General features: G+C 38.5%; 1 protein-coding gene across 3 annotated transcripts in view; it reads left to right on the top strand.

The window, feature by feature from the left end:
- Positions 1–25,841, top strand: part of JMJD1C (jumonji domain containing 1C) — a 349,752-nt gene that overhangs the window by 38,336 nt on the left and 285,575 nt on the right. The window contains exon 1 of one of the 3 annotated variants that reach the window (XM_064374169.1): positions 5,697–6,209. The exons of the other annotated variants lie outside the window; for them this stretch is intronic. Within the exon in view, the coding sequence (XP_064230239.1) occupies positions 6,042–6,209 (168 nt within the window). The 5' untranslated portion in view covers positions 5,697–6,041. Of the gene's footprint in view, positions 1–5,696; positions 6,210–25,841 lie in introns of those variants that run through there. 3 annotated transcript variants of the gene reach the window in all.

Genomic DNA, 25,841 nt, shown 5'->3' with positions numbered 1-25,841 from the left:
GCCTCAGCAATGGTGTCCCGCCTTTGTAATGACGACTCTCTCTGTAATGGCGGGTTGCCTCGGCAACGGCGGGCTGCCTCGGCAAGGGGAAGCTGCCTCTGTAGTGATGGAGTGCCTCGGTAATGGCGGACGCCCCTCCGCCACAGAGCTGGACCGTCCCGGGTTCAGCTGTGCTTGCTGTGAAACTCTCAACCCAGAGTGTTTCCAATTGCTGTTTTTTTGTTTTTGTTGGGGTGGGAGCAGCCGGGCCCGATCACCTGGCTCCCTGCCTCAGAGCCTTTTGTTTTTTAGTTGAATGGTTGGCTCTCTCCCAGGTGTCCTGGTCGCCTGTTGAAAATGGTGCTGCGATCTGTGTGATTTCCCGTGCGGCGACCCACTGCGCTGGCTGAAACCGCGGCTCTGAGATTCGTGGTGCTTTTTTGCCCAGGAATCTCCTGGCCTGGCTCCCTGTTTCAGCTCCCCTTGCTGGCTAAGTGGCGACTCAGTCCCGTTTACTCTACACTGGGAACTGCTGGCCCGCCGCCCCGGGGCGCCGGCAAAACAGCTGCGACGGCCAAAACAGCCGTGCCGGCGACCCGTGAGGCTCCTCCGCCTGGGAATCTCCTGGTCTGTGGGCATTAAAAATCCATCTGGAAATGCGGCGTCCACTCACCCTCTGCACTTTCACTGAAGCTGCAATCCTGAGCTGCTCCTAACCGGCCATCTTGGATCTCTCCAAACCTCTTTTACTTAATGAACTTTCACATACATAAACAGAAGACTGACTTTTACTCTGCTTCTGTTAACTTGTAACAATAGTGAAAGCTTGTAAGATTAGTAGGAACATGACCCTTTTGGAACTTAACCTGTTTGCAAAGTGCAAACTTACATATTTTAATGGTAGTTAATAGTTGGAGCATTTATGAGAGGGATGATGAACAGAGAAAAAGTGCTATGGGACATCCCAGGAAGACTCATACTGTGCACACAGTGGCAACTTTCCATTTCTTTATTTCTTGTAGTTCCTCACTGAGCAGATTAGGAATTTTCTAATGCTTTGTGTATTCTTTCTAAATTTTTATGTTTAATCATTCAGAATCAACCTTATCTTATTTTTAATAGAGAAGAGAAATGTCGAAGTGGTAGGTTTCTGTGCAGCCAGAATTTAAACTGGAAACTGGATAATAGATGTGGATAATGTACAATTAGAAGGCACAATAGAGAGATTGCTTCACTTCTTCCTTCATTTCTTCTTTTCTGTCTTCCTTTCTTTCTGCTCTTTCCCTCCTTCCATGGCATCAAGAAGATAGTCAGAAAGTTATGTTTGTATATTGGCTTCATCAAGGATGTTATTTGAGACTGTTCTTTTTAGAAGACTAAGAATAGACTAGTGTTTTGAATATATACTCATAGGATCATTTTTGGGTTTGTATTAAATTGATAGTTTTGTAACAAAATGAATGTTTTTCTTGTGAGTTGTAACTCTTCCTCTGTATCTGTTCTTCAGAAATTTTCCCAGGGAAAACTGCTTTTCTGTTGAAGCATGTTTTCGAAGGCTTAACATTGTGCCTCGATGGTGAAATGAGATAATGTATGTAAGACATTATTTTGAAGATGATGAATAACCCTGTAGCAAGAACAAGAACTCTTATTTATGTTTGAGATTCTAAGTTCCTCTTAGTTGGGTTAGATTTAGAAAAAGGTACATTTTGCTATATTTATTTATTAATTAATGCTGTGACATGTATTATCGCCTTTCAGCAAGGGCTGGTACCTGCTGGGAGTATAGTTATGAACAAGACAAAGATGGCTTATGGAGCTTATATAGCCTATAAAGGCAAAAAATATAAATGATCAATTATACAATAAATGGTATAAGTACAGTTGTGGTAGTACTAAGACAAGGCATGTTTCAAACATCTGTTATTGGGGAATCCTACTTAGTCTGAGAATCAGGGATGGTTTCCTTGAAGAAGTGATATTTTGATTTTTGAGTTAATTTATCATTATCATAAATGTGATTGAGGAATTCATTTTAAATAAATGCTTAGGGTATACAACCCTAAATACAAATTAAAGTTTAATTAAAAAAACATGGTAACATAAATTTATATTCCATTTATTCTTGGTCTTCCATGTGCATAATTCAGTTGAAACTCTTGGTTTCCTTAATTTTAATAGTGGCTTGCATGATTCTTAGCTGTATCTATATATATAATCTAAGACTGCATAAACTCAGTCCATTATTTACATTTGACAATAAAAGCCTTCAATAATAGATTTGAAAAATACTTGTTAAAATGCATTAAATTTGGATGCAATTCTATTGATAGTTCCTTAAATAAGTAAACCAAAGCATTTCTATTGTCTCTCTTTCCAGATAGACTGTGAGCTTCTCAAGGATAAAGGTCGTATCTCCAGAACCTTGCAGGGTGTGACCCACATAGTGCTAAATAAATACAGAACACATCAATATAAGTAAAATGTAAATAAGGATGAAACAACTTGATAACTGATCTTCTTTTAAGTGACTTTTTAGTATAATAGTTAATAGCATGGAGCCTTTGTTATCACAAGAGCCGGTTTTGAAAACCAGTTTCTTAATGTATATTCTTAAGCAAGTTACTAAAGTTACTAAACTTCTCTAAACCTCATTTTCCTCATCCTCAAAGTGAGATTACGTGTGTACTTAGTGTACCATCTGACACGTAGTAAGTGTTCCATAAATGGTGGCTAATATTATTACAAAAGACGTGTTAAACTTTTTATCTGTCTGAGTTATATCTGTGATATTTAAAGTAGACATGTATGGTGGCATAAAATATTAGTATGTATGAGAGCAGATGATTGACCCTTTCCACAATTATGCCAAGTCAGAAAGTAAAAAACCTATAACTACTAGGCTTTTGCTTATTCAAACTAAACTTCATGAACTGTTAATCACTGATAATTAAGGTTCTTATCATTGCAGTGAATACATTTTCTTCCTTTATAAGTCAGTTTTTGTTTAAACAAACAAAATTGTTTCTTATTTTGTAATTTTAAAAATGTTTTGTAGAGACAGGGTCTCATCATGTTGCCCAGCCTGAACTAGAAGTCCTGGGCTCAAGACATCCTCCAGTTTCAGAAGCTGGGACAGCAGGCATATGCCACCACCCAGCCCAAACTGTTTTTATGAAAATTTTTTGTGAATTTCTGAAAAGGAAAAAAATCAAATCTCCCGATCTTTGGTGTAGATTAAGGTATTTGATGTATGAGGTTTGCCTGAATTGACGTCTGTATAGGCATATTTAATGCACATATTTACATGTGAGGATGGAAAGACCAGAAAATCTTATTTATATTTCTAATTTTCAGCTTCCGTAAGTAAACTTAGTTATTTTATGTACTTCATTGTTATTCTTTTTGTCTGTATAATGAGAACAAATACCATTACTCTTCTGTTTCCGAGTATCTTTATGGAAGTAAAGAAGGTAGGAAAACATTAACTTAAGAAACAAATATTCTAAAGTTTCAAAACCGACTTGAAAAAAGTTTTAAATTCCTTGTTATTTACAAAGTTATGATTTCCTGGCAAAAATAAAATAATACAAATAGTCCTTGATACAAAGTAAAAAACACCGACAAAACATCTTTAAGGACTTTTTATTCTACATTTTAAAAAATGTACTTTAAGTTTTTTTAACAACAAAATATCCACAAATTAGTGTAAACTCTAGGCATTGGCTGTAGTCAGAGTATTAGTAGAGCAAAATTTGGACTTTTGTTCTAAGAATATTAACATATGTGATTAAAAATATGGGGATATATGCCCTCCTGAAAAACTTTGTTTCCATACATGAAATGTTTTGATTGATTTGTTGGATTATGTGCTTTTCAGATGACTGAAAATATTGGAATTCAACATGTAGTGGGAGTTCCTAGGGGCCCATTTAGAGCTGTTGCCTACAAAATTCAAAACAGCTGGCAGTTTTATGTAAGGCAGCCAGCAACCTATACTCTAATGTAATTTGGTGAGTGAGATTTATGTAATAACTGTTGAATTTGCATGTTTTTCTAAAATGACTTCATTTGTATTTTTTAGTTGCCCCTAGGATGTCACTGAAAATTAGGATTCAGGCATTTTTGCATTTTTACAGTTGCATCATGCCCATGATCATAAAGCAGATCATTAATGACTTGGTATCTGGATGTTGATCTCCCTGCTGTTTTGTCCTTACGTATGTTGGGTTATTGTCACCAAGTCACTTTAATGACTCCTTAATCTACATTGATTTTGGGGCTTAGACATCTTCGCCTGTAATTCTTAAGATGATTTGCTAAGTATTATACAGTGTACACTGAAAAAGTGGACTTGGAAATAAAATTGCCCAAGGAAAATTAAGTTTTTCTCTCAACTTGCCAATATGCATTTTTGGATATGTTTTGCCTTTTTTATTTATTACAGTTCTACGTTTTGCCTTCAGATTAGCAAAATTTGACCGTGATTATTAAAATCCATCTTCCTTGTAAGTTTGGTTTCTAACCTATTAGTGGTGGTCATGTTTCTCCACTTCAAACTGCCCAGCTTGAGTGTTCTAGAGAAAACAGATAAAAGCCTTATGTTTATTTTAAATATTCGGATTACTAGTGTAAACTCTTAACTTTTTTTTTTAGTAGAGGTTCAGGAAAATCTCTAAGAACCTGAAATTTAGAATATTTTATTGGACTAGAAGAATTTTAAAGTTGACTGTAATCACTAATGCCACTGAAAAACCACAACTGAGATTTTTTTAAACTACGTATAAAAAAGCAGTATAAACTTGCTTGAAATCGAACTTCTCATTGACATTCGTAGAGAAGTTTGATTTGTAACAAAGAAGTTGTTTAAAGAAGAGTGATTGTTTAGAGTTAGAGATCTGTGTTGTATGTGTGGGTTAGGGAGTCCTATTGTAATTGGATGAGAAATAAATATAATTTATTTTCTTGAACTGTGATTGGCTAAAATTGTTTTCTTTTCATGGTATTTTCTAATAACTGAATCTGGGGATTTTCTCTGCTTTTATTATCTGATCAGTGTGTTTGAGCTATGTACTAGTACTAAAAGTACCAAGATTGGCGCAGACACGGTTTGTGAAATTTCAGGACGTCGACAAGGACCCGTAACGGAGCATTTGCTGTTCTTATAATAAAGCAGTGACGAATTTAAATCTCTGAATAGCTTAAACATGTAATTAGTATCGCCGCAGATGAGAAGAATGAAAGGATGACATTTCCCCTTCGTTTTCCCTTGAAGTTATGAACAGTTAGTTCTGCTGTGACTTTGGGACTTAGATTTCAGCATAAGTGTTGTCTTGCTCTGCTGCTGGTACTGCTAATTCAGGCTAACTCAAGCGGTGGGCGCCGTGTGCTCTGAACAGCATCGCGCCGGCGGTGAGGCGTCAACCCTGGAGTTTATTTTGTGATCCAAGTGGAACCACTACACTTCACTTTCCCCTCACCTCCACCTCTGAGGGAGCAACGAATAGAAAGATAGACCCCCAAAAGCTTTGAATAGCTGTCGCTGACTTCCACGCGGCCCTCTTCATTCCTTGGTCCCTAAGCCGCAGCCGCCGCCGGGCCGGGCACTACTTTCAGTCTGCGGTGGTTCCGCCGACCCTCCTGCGGCTGCTGCCCCGCCCGCGCCGGCGGAAGAAGACGCGCAGCGCGCCGCCGCTGCCGGAGGAGGGAGACGGAGCAGTACTGGCCGCGGCACGGTGGTTGCGGCGGCGGCGGTGGCGGCTCGGCTGCCTCGGGTCTTAGACGGCCGCTTAGGGATTTCTGTCAGTTTTTTTGTGTGGCGCCGTCGTCCAAGGCTGCCAATCTGGGAGTCCAGAAAAGTGTTTGGGGGAGGGACCGAGGTCGCTGTGTCCTGGGCAGAGGGGCCGGTGCGCCCGGAGTCTGCGCTCGTTCGCGGAAGCGCTGCCGTGTCCCGGTCCGCTCTCCTCAGCACGAGCGGCCGGTAGGAGCGAGGTCTCACCGGTTCCCTCGCACTGGAGGAGGCAGCGGCCGCTTCGGCAGCAACCGCTTCGGCAGCGACAGTTATGGCGGTGGAGACGCGGCCGGAGCTGGTGGGGAAGCGGTTCCTGTGTGTAGCGGTCGGCGACGAGGCGCGTCAGGAGCGCTGGGAGAGCGGACGCGGCTGGCGAAGCTGGCGAGCGGGGGTCATCCGAGCCGTGTCACACAGGGACAGCCGCAATCCAGACCTAGCGGTAAGAGAGCGAGCCCCCCCCACCACCCGTACCTTGAGGGCTTCCCTCCAGCCAACTGGCCGTCACGCCCCTCTGCCGAGCCTTCCGCGCGTTTAGCCACAGCCCTTGCCCAGGTCCTGCCTCTCTACGAGTGGCTTCCCATGCGGAGGCGGTGTGGGAGCTCGACTCACAGGACAACCACGGAGGCGGTTCTGGCCCCCATCCCGGAGGAGTCGACCGCGGCTCCCCGCTGTGGCGCCTGGGCGACCGCGGAGACCTCCCCGTAAGGCGGAGCTGCGAGCCGGTTGCCCCGCGGGCAGGTGGGGTAGGGGGCGGACCACTGGTGGCGATAGGTGGCTAGCTTCCCTGGCATCTCTTTTCTTGGAAAAGTCTTCATAGTGCTGTAGCTCAAGACTTAAAACTTACCCTGTAAGGTTGCTGAAGGGGAGGGAGAAAAGGAAAAAGACATTCCCATACAGCCCGGGGATTCCTATGTGTTTTAGAGGCAGACAGAGGTCGTGGCTTTGGCTGTGCCGAGATTCATCCTTCACTTAATAGATAACTTGACTTTCTAACCGGAAAGGATAAAAGTGAAAGTATTTGATATGGAGGGTAATCTCTCTCTCTGTTCCCAATGTGCTTTTTTTGTTAGAAACGTATAGTGCTTTGGAGTCAAGATGTTTCTGGGTTTTAGACTATTTTAAATAAGAAAAATGTTGTCAATTAAAATGTTAAATACCATGCAGAATATAGTATCTTTTTCTTTGCTTTCTTTTCCTTACATGTGACCTTGCCAGTGTTTTCTTTGAGTAGTGTAGATATGTGCATGATTTTGAACTGGAATATGCTCTATTGTGTTCCAAGTGCATTCTTACTGAGGGACAGCTTGAACGTAAGGGGCGGAGTAGAGACAAGACGTAGACTAGACTTCCCAAGGTTGATTTATGAATACATTATCTATGAAATTTAGTTACAGTGTCCTGAGCCACTTACTTTTTCACTGAAAATTTCAAATTTAGGAATATTTTTTCCCTTTGTTTGCATGCAAACTTACAATTCCAAATTCGCTGTAATGTCTGTATGGGTACCTACCTAATATTTTTTTACCTACCTATTTTAATAGTTTCCGAGGGTGTTTTTGTATGGGTTTTCATCACTGTAGTCAAGGATATGGTTAATGTGGTATGTATTAATGCTGATTCGATATTGCAGAATAGGTGTGTTTTGCTAATAGGTGTTTCTAGCAGGAAATAAGCAGAAGAGAGGTAGTTTTGAAGGTTTTGACTGGTTATTTTTGTACAAAAATGTATAATCTTCCTTAATGGTTAATGTTAATGGTTCTAGAAATTATGGCAGTTCAATTCAGTAACTACTTGTATTTTGTTTGTGTAAAAGGCTGAGATGAAAGGATTGCTAGAGCCCAGGACTTGGAATTTAGCTTGGGCAACATAGGTGAGACCCCTATCTCTAAGAAAGAAAAGGAAAGAAAAAAAAATATATATGTATATATAAATGACTTAATTGCTTTCTTAGTTGGGAATTTAAATGATGTAAAGAGCGAGTTTACATGTTAGTAAATGGTAAGGTATTAAGTTGGGTATTAAAGAATAAATTATCTGTGGATGGTAGAGATTGACTGGAAGGAATAGGAAAGAGTTTCTTCAGGTGATGGAAATGTTTCCTATCCTGATTGTTGGTTACACAGGTATATGTATTTGTCAAAACTTACTGAATTGACACTATCTTTGTGTTTCACTCTACGTAAATTTTATCAAAAAAAGAAAAATGTTGAACCATAACTATGTGTGAATCCTTGATAAATTTTCCTTTAAGTCTTTATTTGAAAATTTGAATATTACTAATTTAGTTTTTTTTTTAGCTTAGAATCTCCTATTTTAGATTTATTTCCAAACTTTCTTATATTCACATTTCTTATATGAAACTTGGAACAGTTTGGCATTAACATAACGTAATATTCCTGTTGGACTTTTATTACTGCAGAGTGGATTTTAAGTTATATGAAATTAGGCTGGGTGCAGTGGGTCGTGCTTGTAATCCCAACACTTTGGGAGACTGGCGTGAGAAGATACTTGAGTGCAGGAGTTTGAGACCAGCCTGGGTAACATGGTGAAACCCTGTCTCTACAAAAAATACAGAAATTAGCCGGATATAGTGGTGCATGCCTGTGGTCCCAGCTTTTGGGGAGGCTGAGGTGGGAGGATCACCTGAATGCAGTGAGGTTGAGACTGCAGTGAGCCAAGATTATGCCACTGCATTCCATTCTGGGCAACAGAGTGAGACCCTGTCTCTAAATTTAAATATATATGTGTGTGTGTGTGTGTGTCTGTGTGTGTGTGTATATGTATATAATGAAATTATATGGAAAATGTTGAATAGGCTAGTTTGTGATTTTTTTTTTAAACTACAAATACATATAATTAAAAACCTATAAGTATATTAGAAGTCCTGGCTTGATATACCTGTGGCACATGATTTGGAAGGATAACAATAAGAACTTGAAAGTAGTTGAGAGAATACCATGTCTTAAAGATAGTTATTCTTATTATGGGTCTTATGTATGAGGAATTGCCATGTGCATTAAATTTCTATCATTGTTTTAACTAATTAACATAACCTTGGTGGTTTAAATGATATATGCTTATTATTTTGCAGTTCTAGAGATCACCGAGAAGACATGGATCTTGCTGGGCTAAAATCAAGGTTGTGGCAACACTGTTTATTCTAGGAGAGGTCCATTTTCTTTCCTTTTCTAGTTTTTAGAAGCTATCCACATTCCTTGACTCATGGCCCCCTTTCTCCCTCTTAAAAGCCAACCAAATTGTATCTCACCATTTTTCCCTAGTATCTCCTTCTGACTCTCCTGCTTCCCTCTTACACTTTTAAGTGCCTTGGTGATTACACTGGGCCAGTTGACATAATCCAGGATAATCTTGCTGTCTGTTAACAACCGTAATTCCATGTAAACCTTAATTCTCCTTGTAATGTAACAGTTACAGGTTCCTGGGATTAGGACATCGATATCTTTGAAGTTAAATTATTTTTACCACACCGTGTTAGCAAACATATTTCTTGTATAATATGAACATATATAATTTGATACAAATAAAGTAAGATTAGAATTTTATTTTTTCAGCCAGGGGTTATAGTGATATTAATGTGCTTAACTTTTAGGGTTCTGTTCTAAATCCTTCAGAGATGTTATATATTGCCTAGGACTTGTACTATATTACAATAATTGACTACCGTAATACATGCTATAGGCCAGGCACGGTGGCTCACATTTGTAATCCCAGCACTTTGGGAGGCCAAGGCAGGCAGATCACTTAAGCTGAGCAGTTTAAGACCAGCCTGGGAAACATGGTGAAATCCCATCTCTACTAAAAATACAAAAAAGTAGCCAGGTGTGGTGGTGTGCACCTATGGTCCTAGATCCTTTGGGTATTGAGGTGGGAGGATGGCTTGAACCTGAGAGGTCACGGGTGCATTGAGCCATGATCATGCTACTGCCCTCTTGCCTGGGCAACAGAGTGAGAGAATGAGACTCTGTCCCAAAAAAAAGGAAAAAATATGCTATATTTAACTTTATAAAAATCCGATAAATTTTTAATACTAAAATATGTTTAGTTGGAAGAATTTGGATGAGGGATTGTTATTTGAATTTGAATATGATTTTTAGTGGCGTAGATTTAATCTCAACAAATATTGCTGATTTTATTTTATTTTATTTTATTTTATTTTTTATTTTTTATTTTTTGGAGACGGAGTTTCACTCTTGTTACGCAGGCTGGAGTGCAATGGCGCAATCTCGGCTCACCGCAACCTCCGCCTCCTGGGTTCAGGCAATTCTCCTGCCTCAGCCTCCTGAGTAGCTGGGATTACAGGCATGTGCCACCATGCCCAGCTAATTTTTTGTATTTTTAGTAGATACTGGGTTTCACCATGTTGGCCAAGATGGTCTCGATCTCTTGACCTCGTGATCCACCCGCCTCGGCCTCCCAAAGTGCTGGGATTACAGTGCTGATTTTATTTGTTTGGAGATTTGATAGTGATCATATGTCTGCCTAATTTCAGATAGTTTTTCCAGTGTGGTTTTTAGCAGGCTTTTTTTTTTTTTTTAAATGATAGGGTCTCACTCTGTTGCTCAGGCTGGAGTACTGTGACATGATTATGGCTCATAGCTGCCTTGACCTCCTAGGCTGAAGAGATCCTCCCACCTTAGCCCCACAAGTAGTGGGGGACTACAGGTGTGAACCACCATGCCTGGCTAATTTATTTTACTTTTTGTAGAGATAGAGTCTCACTGTGTTGCCCAGGCTGGTCTCAAACATCTGGACTCAAGCAGTCCTCCTGTATTGGACTCCCGATGTTGGGATTAGAGGTATGAGCTATGGCATCTGGCTTTAGACTTTTATTAGATACAGAATTCTTAATCTGACAAAGAAATTTGTAAGGATTATATACTTTTAGTTTTACAACTGGTGTTTACTAAATTTTTTTTTTGAGATGGAGTTTTGCTCTTTTTGCCCAGACTGGAGTGCAATGGCACGATCTAGGCTCACCCCAACCTCCGCCACCCGGGTTCAAGCAATTTTCCTGCCTCAGCCTCTTGAGTAGCTGAGATTACAGGCATGCATCACTATGTCCAGCTAATTTTATATTTTTAGTAGAGACGGGATTTTTTCCATGTTGGTCAGGCTGGTCTTGAACTCCCATCCTCAGGTGATCTGCCCACTTCAGCCTCCCAAAGTGCTAGGATTACAGTCGTGAGCCACCACGCCCAGCCTACTAAATTGTTAATGTTGAAACATTGTCTGAAATTATCGAATTGGACAAAATCCTTTTATGTAGAATTTATATTTTATTTAATATTCTAGCTAGTTTATAAAATTATTTATTCTCTTAAACCCATGAATGAAAATGTTGATTTATCTTTATCTTACATTGTAGAACTATTGATCTAATTATAGAATACATAGTTAAGTAGAAAAACAGCAGCTCACAATCTACTGTTTGCCAGACACAGTGCTAACCTATGAAAAACTCAAGATAAGTGTCAGAGCAGGAATTTGAATGCAGATTTCTGATTTCAAATCTATTGTCTCTGTACTCTGCCAAATTGCTTTTCCCAATGGTTTGTGATTCACAGACTCTCAAAGTAAAAACTAGAAATTCCCTTTAATTGTAATGTTATGTATTCTTTCGGAGCCCTTTCTCTTTCTTCATTTCTATAGCCCTATGGTTGAAGTCTTCTTGGGCTTTTATTTCTCATTCCTTCCAGCCTGCAATTCCTGTCATCTTCTTAATTTGGTATTTCAAATTCAGTCCTTTGCCTACTGTTTCTTGTTGTTGTTGTAATCTTGTTATTTCCTTTGGAGAATTTACTTGTACTGTGCTGCGTAATTACTCTCAAATCTACAATTAAAGATTGGCTTTTCTTCAATTTGATCAGCCATCTCTACTGTTTGGAAGATTTACATGAATGTCCCATATTTGGGTTTGATATAATGTGTTTAAAGTGTAATTTATTATCTTTATGTGAAACCGGCTGCCATTTTGAGATTTAATTTGAAGTCTCATCTGGGCTTAAAAACACCTTCATCTTTAATGTTTTTTCCATCTTGAATGTAGGCATTTACTCAGTTGTGTAGATTTCTTCCTTTAAATTGGAACCTGCCTTCCTATCTCCATTCTTTGCCATTTGTACTACCACTAGCTCAAAACCTTCCTTGCTTGATGTATTTGGGTTATTTCTATTGATACTTACTGTATTAAAATCTAAACAGAAGTTTTTAAAACACAAGAACGTACAGGCACACATTCTGGTTATCCGTTAGCACTGATACTACATATACTACAGGTAGCCTACTGATCTGTACATTGATGAAAGAATGAATGGAAAAGGCAAATAATAGTAGTATTTTGAGAAGTTTTTATTTTTATCTTAACCCCTTGAATGGATTTTATTGCCCTGAAAACGTTGGTGAAGGTGTCTGCTCATCTGATTCTCTTTAGTAGTAAACAGTTAAATTTTAAGTTGAATTTGGCTGCTTCTTCATTTCAGATTTCTTCCATTATTTTCTTTGTGGCTATTTTGCTTATGAAAATTATGGGGGTTTTTTGGTCATAAAGGTGGTAGAGAAATGAAGCTTTAGCTTCATTAACTGGAATGAGAAGGGGTTTTGGGAGAAGGATTTTCAGAGATGGGAGAAATAACAGCATGTTTGAATGATAATGTAATGGTCCAATGCAGAAGGAAGATTTGTTGATGTGGGAAAGAGGGAGATTCCTTAGAGTGATGTCATTGAGTAGGCACAAGGGGATGGGACCCAGTGTGCAGGTTTGCATCGGGATGGTTCGTGGTTAATCCGTCTGTAGTAGCAGGAGAGAAGGCAGAGTGTGTCATGATTAGGCCCGTGCTGTTAGGTAGACAGATGTGGTAGTGGGAATTTGTGGAAAACCTTTTTTTTTTTTTTTTTTTTTTTTTAGTGAGAGAAAGAAAGAAAGAGGAAGAAAAAGGGGGAGAGAGAACAGGATTCTTGCTCTATTGCCGGGGCTGGAATGCAATCTAAAGATAGGTATTAAAAACCTCTTTTATGCCGATAATTGTGCTTAACAACGGAGACAGGAAGGAATAAGGGAAGAAAATAACAAACAGCCAACCAATATTTCATTTAAGTCTGTGAAATGCTATGCAAATGCTGAAGAGTGATTTACTTCCAATTATGTAGTCACTTTCAAAATAGGTGTAATATGATACTGAGAAAAATGTATGTTTTGTGGACCTGGGGTGGAGAATTCTATAAATATGTACTAAGTTTACTTATTCCAGGTCTAAGTTCAAATCATAGATGTCCCTATTAATTTTCTATGTCGTTGATCCGTTGAATATTAGCAGTGTGGTGTCAAAATCTCCCGCTATTATTGTGCGGGAGTCCAGGTCTCTCTGTAAGTCATTAAGAACTTGTCTTATGTATCTGGGTGCTCCTGTATTGGGTGCATATATATTTATAATCATTAACTCCTGTTGTTTCATTGACCCTTGTACCATTATGTAATGTCCTTCTTTGTTTCTTTTAGTCTTTGTTACTATTAAAGTCTATTTTGTGAGAAACAAAAGTTACAACTCCTGTGTTTTTTTTTTTTTTTTTGCTCTCCATTTAATTGGTGAATCTTCCTCCATCCCTTTGTTTTGAGTCTTTGCATGTCGTTGCTTGTCAAATAGATCTGGATACAGCGTACCGATGGGTTTTGACTTTTTATTCAATTTACCTGTCTGTGTCTTTGATTGGGGCATTTAATCCATTTAAATTTAGAATTAAAATTAATATTTGTGAGTTCAATATTGTCATTTAATGCTAGCAGGCTATTTTGCCCATTAGTTGATGTAGATTCTTCATTGTAGAGATACTCTTTACGTTTTGGTAAGTTTTTGGGATGACTGATACTGATTGTTCCTTTCTATTTGTAGTGCTGCTTTCAGAAGCTCTTGTAAAGCAGTCCTGGAGGTGATGAAATCTCTGAGTGCTTGCTTGTTCGCGAAAAATTTTCTTTTTTTTTTTTATTTTGAGACGGAGTTTCGCTCTTGTTACCCAGGCTGGAGTGCAATGGCGCCATCTCGGCTCACCGCAACCTCCGCCTCCTGGGTTCAGGCAATTCTCCTGCCTCAGCCTCCTGAGTAGCTAGGATTTCAGGCACGCACCACTGTGCCCAGCTAATTTTTTGTATTTTTAGTAAAGAGACGGGGTTTCACCATGTTGACCAGGATGGTCTTGATCTCTTGACCTCGTGATCCACCCGCCTCGGCCTCCCAAAGTACTGGGATTACAGGCGTGAGCCACCGCGCCCAGCTATGAAAAATTTTCTTTTTCCTTCGCTTATGAAGCTTAGTTTGGTGGGATATGAGATTCTGGGTTGAAAATTCTTTTCTTTGAGGATATTGAATATTGACCCCCCACTCTCTTCTAGTTCGTAGGGTCCTGGTGAGAAGTCTGCTGTGAGTCTGATAGGCTTCCCTTTATGGGTAACGTGACCTTTCTCTTTAGCTGCCCTTAGAATTTTCTCCTTTATTTCAACCCTAGTGAATCTAGCGATTATGTGTCTTAGAGTTACTCTACTTGAGGAGTATCTTTGTGGTGTTCTCTGGATTAGCTGGAGTTGAGTATTGTCCTGCCTTACTAGATTAGGAAAGTTTTCCTGAATAATATCCTGAAGAATATTTTCCAACTTGGATTCATTCGCTTCATGATATTCGGGTATACCTATCAATCGTAAATTAGGTCTTTTCACATAGTCCCATATTTCTTGGAGACTTTGCTCATTCCTTTATGACTCTTTTTTCTCAAATCTTGTCTTCTCGTTTCATTTCATTAAGTTGGTCTTCGACCTCTGATATCCTTTCTTTTGCTTGATCAATTCGACTGTTAAAACCTGTGCCTACTTGGAGAAGTTCTCGTATTGTGTTCTTCAGTTCCATTAATTCACTTATATTCCTCTGTAAGTTGTCAATTCTCGTTAGCATTTCGTCAAACCTTTTTTCAAAGTTCTTAGTTTCTTTACATTGGGCTAGAACATGTTCTTTTAGCTCACTAAAGTTCCTTATTATCCACTTTCTGAAGCCTAAATCTGTTATTGGAATGCACTCGTTCTCCATCAGGCCTTGTTCTCTTGTTGATGAGGAACTGTGATCACCTGTAGAAGGAGAGGCATTCTGATCTTGGGTATTCTCAGCCTTTTTACGCTGGTTTCTTCCCATCATTGTAAGTTCATCCACCTATCGTCTTTGTAATTGCCTACTTTCAAATTAGGTCTCTGAGTGGACGTCCAACTTGTTGATTCCCAGCACCGAAATCTGAGCAACCCACTGCGCCAGCCAAAACAGTGGCATTAAGATTCGTGGTGCTTTTCTGCCCTGGAATCTCCGGTCTGGCTTCCCTCTTCAGTCCCTTCTTCAATCAGGTAAATGGGTGACTCTGCCTTCCTGGAGGTCCAAACGTCGATCAAAAGGGGACCCAGTCCCGTTTACTCTGCACCAAGAACCGCCGCCCTGGGGCGCCAGCAAAACCGCGATGCATGGGGCTCCTCCCCTGGGAATCTTCCCGTCCATGGGTAACAAAAGTCTGAAAGTGTGGCATCCTTTTGTTCTGTGTGCTTTCTCTGGGAGCTACAATCCTGAGCTGCTAGTGATCAGCCATCTTGGATCTCTCTCTGGAAATTCTTTTGATTGCATCTGAAAATTATGTGTTTTGAATGTAGAAGGTTGCATGTAACATGCCAGAAAATGTTAACATGGCGGTAGAAATAGTCAGCATTCCTAGAATAGATTTTAGAAGTTTTCAAAGCTAGAAGAGGTCTATGTGACTAATTCATTTCTTGTGGAAGACTGACACTTAGGATCTGAAACATCTGATCCATCTGTTAAAGTTATGAGTTTAAGATTCAGAACTCTTTAGGCTCAGAGGAATATCAAAGGAGGAAGCAGTATGTTAATGTGTTGTTATTTAATATAAAAATGGCTTTATGTATATTTAACATAGAAATTATTTCCTCCCTATATTGTGATTCCATAGATGGAATCTTAACGTCGATGCAATACAGGACTATGTAAAATATTTGTATAAGAATTTAAAGTTGATGAACTAGTCCAATGTGTTGAATAACATCATATGATTATTTGGTGTATATTCTTTGTCTTCTTTAAAATCACACTGATAAAACTATGTAGAGCTTATTTTAGAGTGTTTCCACTATGCTTTAAAATGTTTTATTGCCTTAACTTTCAAAATCTCTGATCATATCTTAATACCAAAGTGAACCATTTTGAGGGAAACCATTTTACTTTACATTGTACATCTTAATAAAGAGAGTAAGTTACGAATATGACTATAGACTATTTGTATTTCATTTTTCCATAATGGTTTTAAAATATACAAACATATACACAGTTATATAATAGAAATAATTCTTAAGGCCCCTTCAACCATTAAATATCACAAGGAAATAAGCAAATATGCTTATAACAGTTAATATAATATTGCATTAAATTTGCCTCTGAATTTCTCAGTGTTAAGAGCAAATTAAGAATTGTGATAAATTAAAATACCCTTTATTTTCAGAGTATTTTTCACTAAATTCTACTACCTTTTTGGATTGCTTTCTTTGATATCTTGGAAAACTAAGTGACCAGAGGATATAGGAGACAAGGAAGAAACCTGAGAGTACTGAATTCTCATTTTCATCCCCTTTAATTAGAACACCATAGATTTTATCTCTTTTATTTAATAATGATTTCATAGGTCAGAAAATTAGGTTACACAGTTCTTTTTTTAGAGAGAAGGAAATAAGCCATTTTTAAAGAGAGAAACTTTTCTTGATTTAAAAAAAATATATCGGGCTGGGTGTGGTGGCTCACACCTGTAATCCCAGCACTTTGGGAGGCCTAGGCAGGTGGATCACGAGGTCAGGAGATCGAGACCATCCTGGCCAATATGGTGAAACCCTGTCTCTACTAAAATACAAAAAAAAAAAAATTAGCTGATTGTGGTGCCATGTGCCTGTAGTCCTAGCTACTCGGGAGGCTGAGGCAGGAGAATTGCTTGAACCAGGGAGTCAGGTTGCAGTGAACCGAGATTACGCCACTGCACTCCAGCCTGGTGACAGAGGGAGACTCTGTCTCAGCAACAACGACAACAAATCTGAATCTGGTAGCTTAATACAAGGGAAATAGCAAATAAAGAGCTCTTTCCTGGTAAATAAGAATCCAGTGTGTCATTATGAAGTATCATTTGATGAGGGTAATTCTACAAGAGATTAAAATAATGTTCAAGTATGTATCTGTTTAGTGATCAGTGGAACCTAATGGAGAAGAAACTAATAATAAATATGACTAAAGTTCATGATTGTCAACTTTTTATTTCTTGTATTCATTGCAATGTCCCAGTGGATAGGGTTAAGCTTTAACATGCAGAATTGTGGAGGAAACATGTTTGAATGGTTTTTTTCTAGACCTCATACCCAGATACCATAATCTTAGATATGGAGTATAGGACAAGAATCTGCACTAAAATTCATTAACTTTTTTGATTGAGTACCACAACAACGTAAGAAAGTATATTTAGAATAATCTCACTCCTGTCCCTGCCCTGTCAGTCTAGTTTATTCTGCATCTCTTTTAAATAAAAAATTTTTGTTAATTTTTTATGTTTCGTCAGAGTTTATTGTTAAAAATAAAAGATATGAACAGATACACTTAGTCTTATTCTTCCCATGCATGTGTAATCAAGCTGAGCATCATCAAAAGGAAAATAACCACATGTTACAGGTGTTCTGATAATGATACAATAGGAAGTACACAGTCCAACTTACGAAGTATTTTTGCCAAAAGGAATCGAAGCTGAATATAATCAAGCTTCTAGATTCTGACAACAGTTTATAGGGCATGTGGAGGTAGAGGAACATGTTAAACTATACCATGAGGATACAATCAGCCATATTAATTATGTGGGGAATTATAGAGCTGTACATTTCAGTATGGTAGCCACTACTTGTGTGTGGCACTTTAAATTAATAAAATTAAAAATCAGGCTAGGTGCAGTAGCTCATGCCTGTAATCCCTGCACTTTGGGAGGCTAAGGTGAGTGGATCACTTGAGGTCAGGAGTTCAAGACTAGCCTGGTTAACATGGTAAAACCCTGTTTCTACTAAAAATGCAAAAATTAACCCAGTGTGTTGGCACACACCTGTAGTCCCAGGTACTAGGAAGACTGAGGCATAAGATATGAGAATTGCTTGAACCTGGGAGGTGGAGGTTGCAGTGAGCTGAGATCGCATCACTGCACTCGAGCTTGGGCAACAGAGTGAGACTCCGTTACAAAAAACAAATTAGCTGGGTATAATGGTGTTAGCCTGTAATCCCAGTTATTCTGGAGGCTGAGGCATGAGAATCTTGAACCAGAGTGGAGGTTGCAGTGAGCCGAGATCATGCCACTGCACTCCAGCCTAGATGACAGAGCAAGACTCAGTCTCAAAAAGAAGAAAAAATCAATTTCTCCTTTTAGAGCTCTATCACATTTTATATGCTTGGTTGACACACACGGTTAATGTCCACAGTCTTAGTACAAATATTGAAAATTTACATCATTGCAGAAAGTTCCATTGGATACAGCTGTTCTCTCTCTTTTTTTTTTTAGGCGGAGTTTTGCTCTTGTTGTCCAGGTTGGAGTGCAGTGGTGTGATTTTGGCTCATTGCAACCTCTGCCTCCTGGGTTCAAGCGATTCTACTGCCTCAGCCTCTAGAGTAGCTGGGACTACAGGTTCACACCACCATACCTGGCTAATTTGTATATTTTTAGTAGAGACGGGGTTTCAGCACGTTAGCCAGGCTGGTCTCGAACTTCTGACCACAGGAGATCCACCCATCTTGACCTCCCAAAGTGTTGAGATTACAGGCGTGAGCCACCATGCCTGGCCAATACGGCTATTCTAACAGTAACCATTAAAAGAATTAAAAATTAAAAACGTGTGTGATTTTCTGACTAGTATAAGAGAAAAAAATGGACGTAATATAAATAAAAAGAATTGGAGGCTGAGTGTGGTGGCTCAAGCCTGTAATCTTAGCACTTTGAGAGACTGAGGTGGGTGGTTGAGATAGGAGTTCAAGACCCAGCCTGGCCAAAATGGTGAACCCTGTCTCTACTAAAAATACAAAAATTAGCTGGGCATGTTGGCACATACCTGTAGTCCCAGCTGTTTGGGAGGCTGCAGCAGGAAAATCACTTGAACCCAAGAGGCGAAGGTTGCAGGGAGCCGAGATAGCGCCACTACACACACTCTAGCCTGGGCAACGGAGCGCGAGGCTCTGCCTAAAAAAAAAATTGTTTCTTTTTCACATACAAGTTTTTTCCTAGTCTCTTGCCCTTTTTAACTACTTATGGTACATTCTTCTCTATGGCTTTGCTTGACAGACACAGAGGATCAGTAAAATTTTTCCTTTGATATCAGACATTGTTTCAGCTTAAGAAATTTTCTAATTTGAAATAATATTTTAAAACATTCACTTTTTCTCCAATAATATAAAATGTCTTTGTCTTTTGATATATTTTAGGAATATTTGTGGACTTTCAATTATATTCCATTTATCTTTCTTTTACCACAAAATCAGCATTTTAATGCAGTTTTAATAGAATCTTAATAGGTAAGGCAAATCTGTTCATTACTCTTCATTTTCAATAATGGACATTCTTTAAAATTTTTTTCTTATTTTGGTAAAATATACATAACAGAAAACTTAACATTTTAACCATTTTTGTTTTGTTTTGTTTTGTTTTGTTGAGACAGGTCACCCAGGCTGGAGTACAGATGCTTTGTCACCCACGCTGGAGTGCAGTGGCGCCATCTTGGCTCACTGCAACCTTCACCTCCTGGGTTCAAGTGATTTTCATGTCTCAGACTCACAAGTAGCTGGGATTACATGCACCTGCCACCACACCCAGCTAATTTCTGAATTTTTAGTAGAGGCTGAGTTTTGCTATGTTGACCAGGCTAGTCTCAAACTTTTGACCTCAAGTGATCTGCCCGCCTTGGCCTCCCAAAGTCCTGGGATTACAGACATGAGCCACCGTGCCCAGCTCATTCTCTGTTGCCAGGCTGTAGTGCAGCAGTGCAATCTCTACTCACTGCAACCTCCGACTCTCTGGTTCAAGCAATTCTCCTGGCTTAGCCTCCCAAGTAGCTAGGATTACAGGTTGGTGCCACCACACCCAGCTAATTTTTGTATTTTTAGTACAGAAGAGATGGGTTTTCATCATGTTGGCCTGGATGGTCTTGATCTCCTGACCTTGTGATCCGCCTGCCTCAGCCTCCCAAAGTTCTGGGATTACAGGCGAGAGCCACCATGCCCGCCCATTTTAACTATTTTAAGTGTAAAGTTTAAGTACATTCACATTATTTTGAAATTCTTAGTACCGTCCATTGTCAGAAGTTTATCATCGCAAACAGAAACTTGCTATATAATGTCTCTGTGAATTTGCCTGTGTTTCATAAAAGTGGAGTCATACAATATTTGTACTTTTGTGGCTGGTTTATTTTAACTTAGCATAATGTCTTCAAGGTTTATGTTGTAGCAAGTATCATAACTTTATTTCTTTTTATGGCTAATACTCCATTACATATATATACCACATTTTGTTTATCCATTCATCTGATGATGGATACTCGGGTTGCTTCTACCTTTTGGCTATTGTGAATAGTGCTCCTATGAACATCAGTGTATACATATCTATTTAAGTCCTTGCTTTTTACTTCCTTTGGGTATGTACCCAGAATTGGAATTGCTGGATCATGTGGTAATTTTATGTTTAGTTTTGTGAGGACCCACTGTACAGTTTTCCACAGTGGATGCACCATTATATGTTCTTAACAGTAATGAACACGGATTCCAGTTTCTCTCCACACTAATCATCACTTACTATTTCCTAGGAGTTGTTTGTTTGAAAATAGCCATCCTAATCGGTATGAAATGGTATTTCATTATGGTAATTTTCCCAATGATAAGTGATTTTGAACATCTTTTCATGTGTGTATTGACAATTTGTATGTCTCCTTTGGAGAAATGTCGACATTTCTCCAATTTTGATTCAGTGTTTTGTTTTGCTTTGTTACATTTCTTTACATATTCTGGATATTAGTACCTTATGAGATGAATGATTAGAGATACATTCTCTAGTCTGTGGGTTACCTTTTCACATTCTTGATAATGTCTTTTGATGCACAGAAAAATTTTAAATTTTGATGTAGTTCAATGTATTCATCTCTTATTTTCTTTTGTTGTCGGTGCTTTTGGTGTCATTTCCCGGAAGTTGCTGCCAAATCTAATGTCATTGAAGCTTTCCTGTCTACATTTGCTTCTAAGTCTTCTATAGTTTCAGCTCTTGGTTTAGTTCTTTGATCCAGTTTTAATTGACTTTTGCATATGGTATAAGATAAGGGTCCAGCTTTATTTTCTTACATCTATTATATTGTTTTCTCAGCACCGTTTATTGAAAAGACTGTCCTTTCTCCATTGAATAGTTTTGGCACCTTTTTCAAAAGTTATTTGGCCATATATGCAGGGGGTTATCTCTGGTATCTCTATTCTATTCATCTATACAATTGTCTCTCAGTATCTGTGGGGAATTGATTAGAATCCCCAAATCCATGGATGGTCAAGTGCCTTGTCAACATTAAGGTGGCATAGTATTTGCATGTAACCTACCTATATCTTTGTGTATACTTTTAGTAATCTCTAGAATACTTATAATACCTAATACAGTGTAAATGTTATGTAGTATTTATAATACCTAATGCGGTGTAAACATACTGTAAATAGTTGTTATGCTATATTTTTCAAATTTAAGTATTTTTTTATTTTTTTCCGAATATTTTTGGTCTGTTGGTTGAATTCATGAATACAATCTGTAAATGCAGTGGACCAACAGTATAGCTGTCTTTATCCCAGTCCTGCAGCATTTTTTATTACTCTGGGTTTGTAGTAAGTTTGAAATCGGGAAGTGTGAGTTATTCAACTTTGTTCTTTTCCAATATTGTTTTGGCTGTTAGGGGTCTGCTGCAATTCCATGTGGATTCAATTCAGAATTCAGAGTTGATTTTTGTATTTCTGCAGAATTGAATTGATTCAGTTCAGAATTGATTTTTCTATTTCTGCAGAAAATATGCGGATATAAATAAGGATTTATATGTATTGAATATGTAGATGGCTTTGGGTGGTGCTGATGTCTTAACAGTATCAAATTTTCTAATCCACAGATGCAGATGTCTTTACATTTATTTGTGTCTTTAATTTCCTTCAGTATTTTGTAATGTACCAGTCATTTGTCTCCTTGATTTCTTAGTATTTTTTTTATGTTATTGTAAGTGGAATTGCTTTCATAATTTCCTTTTCAGATTGTCCATTGTTGGTTTATAGAAGCACAGCCAATTTATGTTTGTTGATTTTGTATCCTGTAACTTTGCTAAATTTATCAGTTCTAAGAGTTTGTTTCCTATGTGTGTGAAATTGTTAGGGTTTTGCCGGGCACAGTGGCTCACGCCTGTAATCCAAGCACTTTGGAGGCCAAGGCAGGCGGATCACCTGAGGTCAGGAGTTCAAGACCAACCAGACCAACATGATGAAACCCCGTCTTAAAAAAAAAGAAATTGTTAGGGTTTTGTAGATAACAAATTTTGTCATCTTTGAACAGAAATAATTTTACTTCTTCCTTTCCAATTTGAATGTCTTATCTAAGTTTCTGACTAGGACTTCCAATACTATGTTTCATAGAAGCGGCAACAGCAGGTATCCTTGTCTTGCTCTTGATCTTATAGAAAAAACTTTTAAATGTTTCACTATTGAGTATGATGTTAGCTGTGGATGTTCATACATGGGCTTCATTATGTTGTATTTTCCTTTTTACCTAATTTGTAGAGTGTTTTATGAAAAAATGTTGAATTTTGTCACGTGCTTCATCTGCATCAATTGAGATGAACATAAGATTTTTTCCCCTTTAGTCTATGAACGTATTATATTTAATGACTTTTGTGTGTTGAACCATCCTTGCATTCCAGCAATAAATCTCAGTTATGATATATAATTTTTTTTTTGACTTTCTCTTTTTAAGAGGCAGAATCTCACTATTTTGCCCAGGCAGTAGTCCCTTGGCTATTCACAGACATAGTCATGGTAATAATGGTAATAATGCTGTTGTGAACATCAGTGTATGAATATCCATTTTATACATTCTTGGCCTCAAATGATCCCCCTGCTACAGTCTCCCAACTAGCAGGGACTACAGATGTTTACCTCTGCACTTGACTTTAACTACATTTCATTAAACAATATTTCTTGATGCCTTTCATTATTATTTCCCTTTCTCACACAAATACCCTGGTCTAATTTTGCCTTTCTTTTTTTTTTTTTTTTTTTTTGAGACAGAGTCTCACTCTGTCACCCATGCTGGAGTGCAGTGGCACAATCACAGCTCACTGCAACCTGGACCTCCTGGGCCCAAGTGATCCTCCCATCATGTATCACCATGCCTGACTAATTTTTAAATTTTTTTGAAGTTGGAGCGTCCCTGTGTTGTCCAGGCTAGTCTCAAACTCCTGGCCTCAAGTGACCTTCCCACCTTGGCCTCCCAAAATGCTGGGAATACAGGCAAGAGCCACCACACCTGGCCTAACTTTGCTTGGAATTATGTGCAGTTTTATTTAGGAAGTGTGAATATCTTTTTGTTACTGAGTCTGCACTTCAAATAACATGTAATATTCCTCCAGCTATTCATGTTTGATTTTTTTTAATGTTCTTTTTTTTTTTTTTTTTTTAAGACAGGGTTTCACCATGTTGGTCAGGCTGGTCTTTAACTCCCGACCTCAGGTGAGCTACCCGCCTTGGCCTCCAAAGTGCTTGGATTACAAGCATGAGCTACCATGCCCAGCCTGATTTTTTTAATGTTTTGCAGTGGATAAGATTTTCTTCATACCGGTCCTGTGTTTGTTAGGTTTTTTCTTAGACATATATTTTGACACTTAGGTGTATATTGATATATGTCTGAATCATTAATACATATCTTTTACTCATTGGTTTCTCCAGACACAACTTTTGGAATAAAAATAATGTAATCTTTTTCCTTTATATATTTTTAGCTCATGTAATAGCTTGGTAGCTTTTTTCATTCATAGGCTTAACAAAGTTACAGAAGACCTTACATGTATGAAGAGTGTTGTAAAGAAAAAGTGAAATAAGAATGTTACCAGCTTCTTAAATCTTGCCTAAAGTGTTAGTAAACTGTTCAAGATGTTATTTCATCATGTCTTTTGTTTTATCATTGTAATCAGTGGAAATATATTTATTTTACAGAATTTCCCTTTAAGATTAAGTGTGTACCAGTTCATCTTCAAGTGAAACTATAACAAAAATTTCTCATTCAAAATACAGATTAAAGAAACATTTTAGTGATGGTTATTTACTATATAAAGCAAGTGTATATTAGAATTCTTTAAATTTATATATATATATATATATATATATATATATATATATATACATACACACACATACTTTTTTTTTTTTTGAGATGGAGTTTTGCCCTATCATTCCCAGGCTAGAGTGCCGTGGTAAGATCTCGGCTCACTGCAACCTCTGTCTCCTGGGTTCAAGTGATTGTCCTGTCTCAGCCTCCTGAGTAGCTAGGATTACAGGTGCACACCACCACACCTGGCTAATTTTTGTATTTTTAGTGGAGACAGGGTTTCACCATGTTGGCCAGGCTGGTCTTGAACTCTTAGCTCGTGATCTGTCCACCTCAGCCTGCCAAAGTGCAAGGATTACAGGTGTGAGCCACCGCACCCAGCCTGCTGAAGTATCAATTCCTTTTAAACACTGCTTTTTCAAAATGCTGTATCTATTCAATAAAATCACAATGTGTTACAGCATGATATGTGTGTAGACCTTCTATAGTTCTTTTAATTCTCTGCAATAGACTTCATTCTCAAATGCTTTTTCTCCTATGTCAAATTTCAGAGAACGATTTTATTTCTCTAGAACTCTACTTTAGCAACGATTAAAATTTGGAGAATAGCAAACTGACTTTTTCTTATGTATTTCCTTCAGGTAATGTTGGTAGTGTTGAGGAAATAACAGGTTAGAATGTATCCACTTCAGACAACAAATGGTTATACTTTCTTAATTCTTGGCTAAGGTACTTGTGATATTTTAAAATGTATTGAGGCCGGGTGCAGTGGCTTACTCTCGTATTTCCAGCACTTTGGGATGCCAAGACAGGTGAATCACTTGCGGTCAGCAGTTCGAGACTGGCCTGGCCAACATGTATGAAACCCCGTCTCTACTAAAAATACAAACTTAGCTGGGTGTGGTGGCATGCACCTGTAATCCCAGCTACTTGAGAGTCTGAGGTAGGAGAATCCCATGAACCCAGGAGGCAGAGGTTGCAGTGAGAGATTACACCACTACATTCCAGCCTGGCTGACAGAGTAAGACTCCGTCTATAATAAAATAAGATTAAAATAAAGTAGTTTAGTTTTACTAAATTCAATAGTACACAAAAGATGGGAAGAGGGTAAGTGCTTTAGGTATTAATTTATTGTCTATTATGTCCTTTTTATTATTTTTTACATAGGACAGAAAAGCAGTAATCCAGGTTTTGACAATACTTTGTTAGACTTTGTTTCAAGGATGTTTTTTCTTTCTATTTTTTTGAGACAGAGTCTCGTTCTGTCACCCAGGCTGGAGTGGAGTGGTTGCGGTCTCAGCTCACTGCAACCTTTGACTCCTGGGTTCAAGCGATTTTCCTGCCTCAGCCTCCCAAGTACTGAGATTACAGGTGTGTGCCACCATACCCAGCTAATTTTTGTATTTTTAGTAGAGACAGGGTTTACCATTTTGGCCAGGCTGGTCTTGAACTCTTGACCTCAAGTGATCCCCCTGCCTTGGCCTCCCTTTAAAATGCTGGGATTACAGGTGTTAGCTACCATGCCTGGCCTAGGAAGTTTTTTTCTTATTTTTTAAAAGAGTTCTGATTTTCACAAATAAATAGTGAATGGAAGCACTTAAAATCCTTATATCTTGTCTTTAAAGTGTTCTTT

This window comes from Aotus nancymaae, unplaced genomic scaffold, assembly GCF_030222135.1.
Source record: "Aotus nancymaae isolate 86718 unplaced genomic scaffold, 86718_ANA_hifiasm-v0.15.2.pri h1tg000010l, whole genome shotgun sequence".
Lineage (NCBI taxonomy): Eukaryota > Metazoa > Chordata > Mammalia > Primates > Aotidae > Aotus > Aotus nancymaae.
Note: the sequence above shows the minus strand (reverse complement) of the source record. Positions and strands in the feature narration are given on the sequence as shown.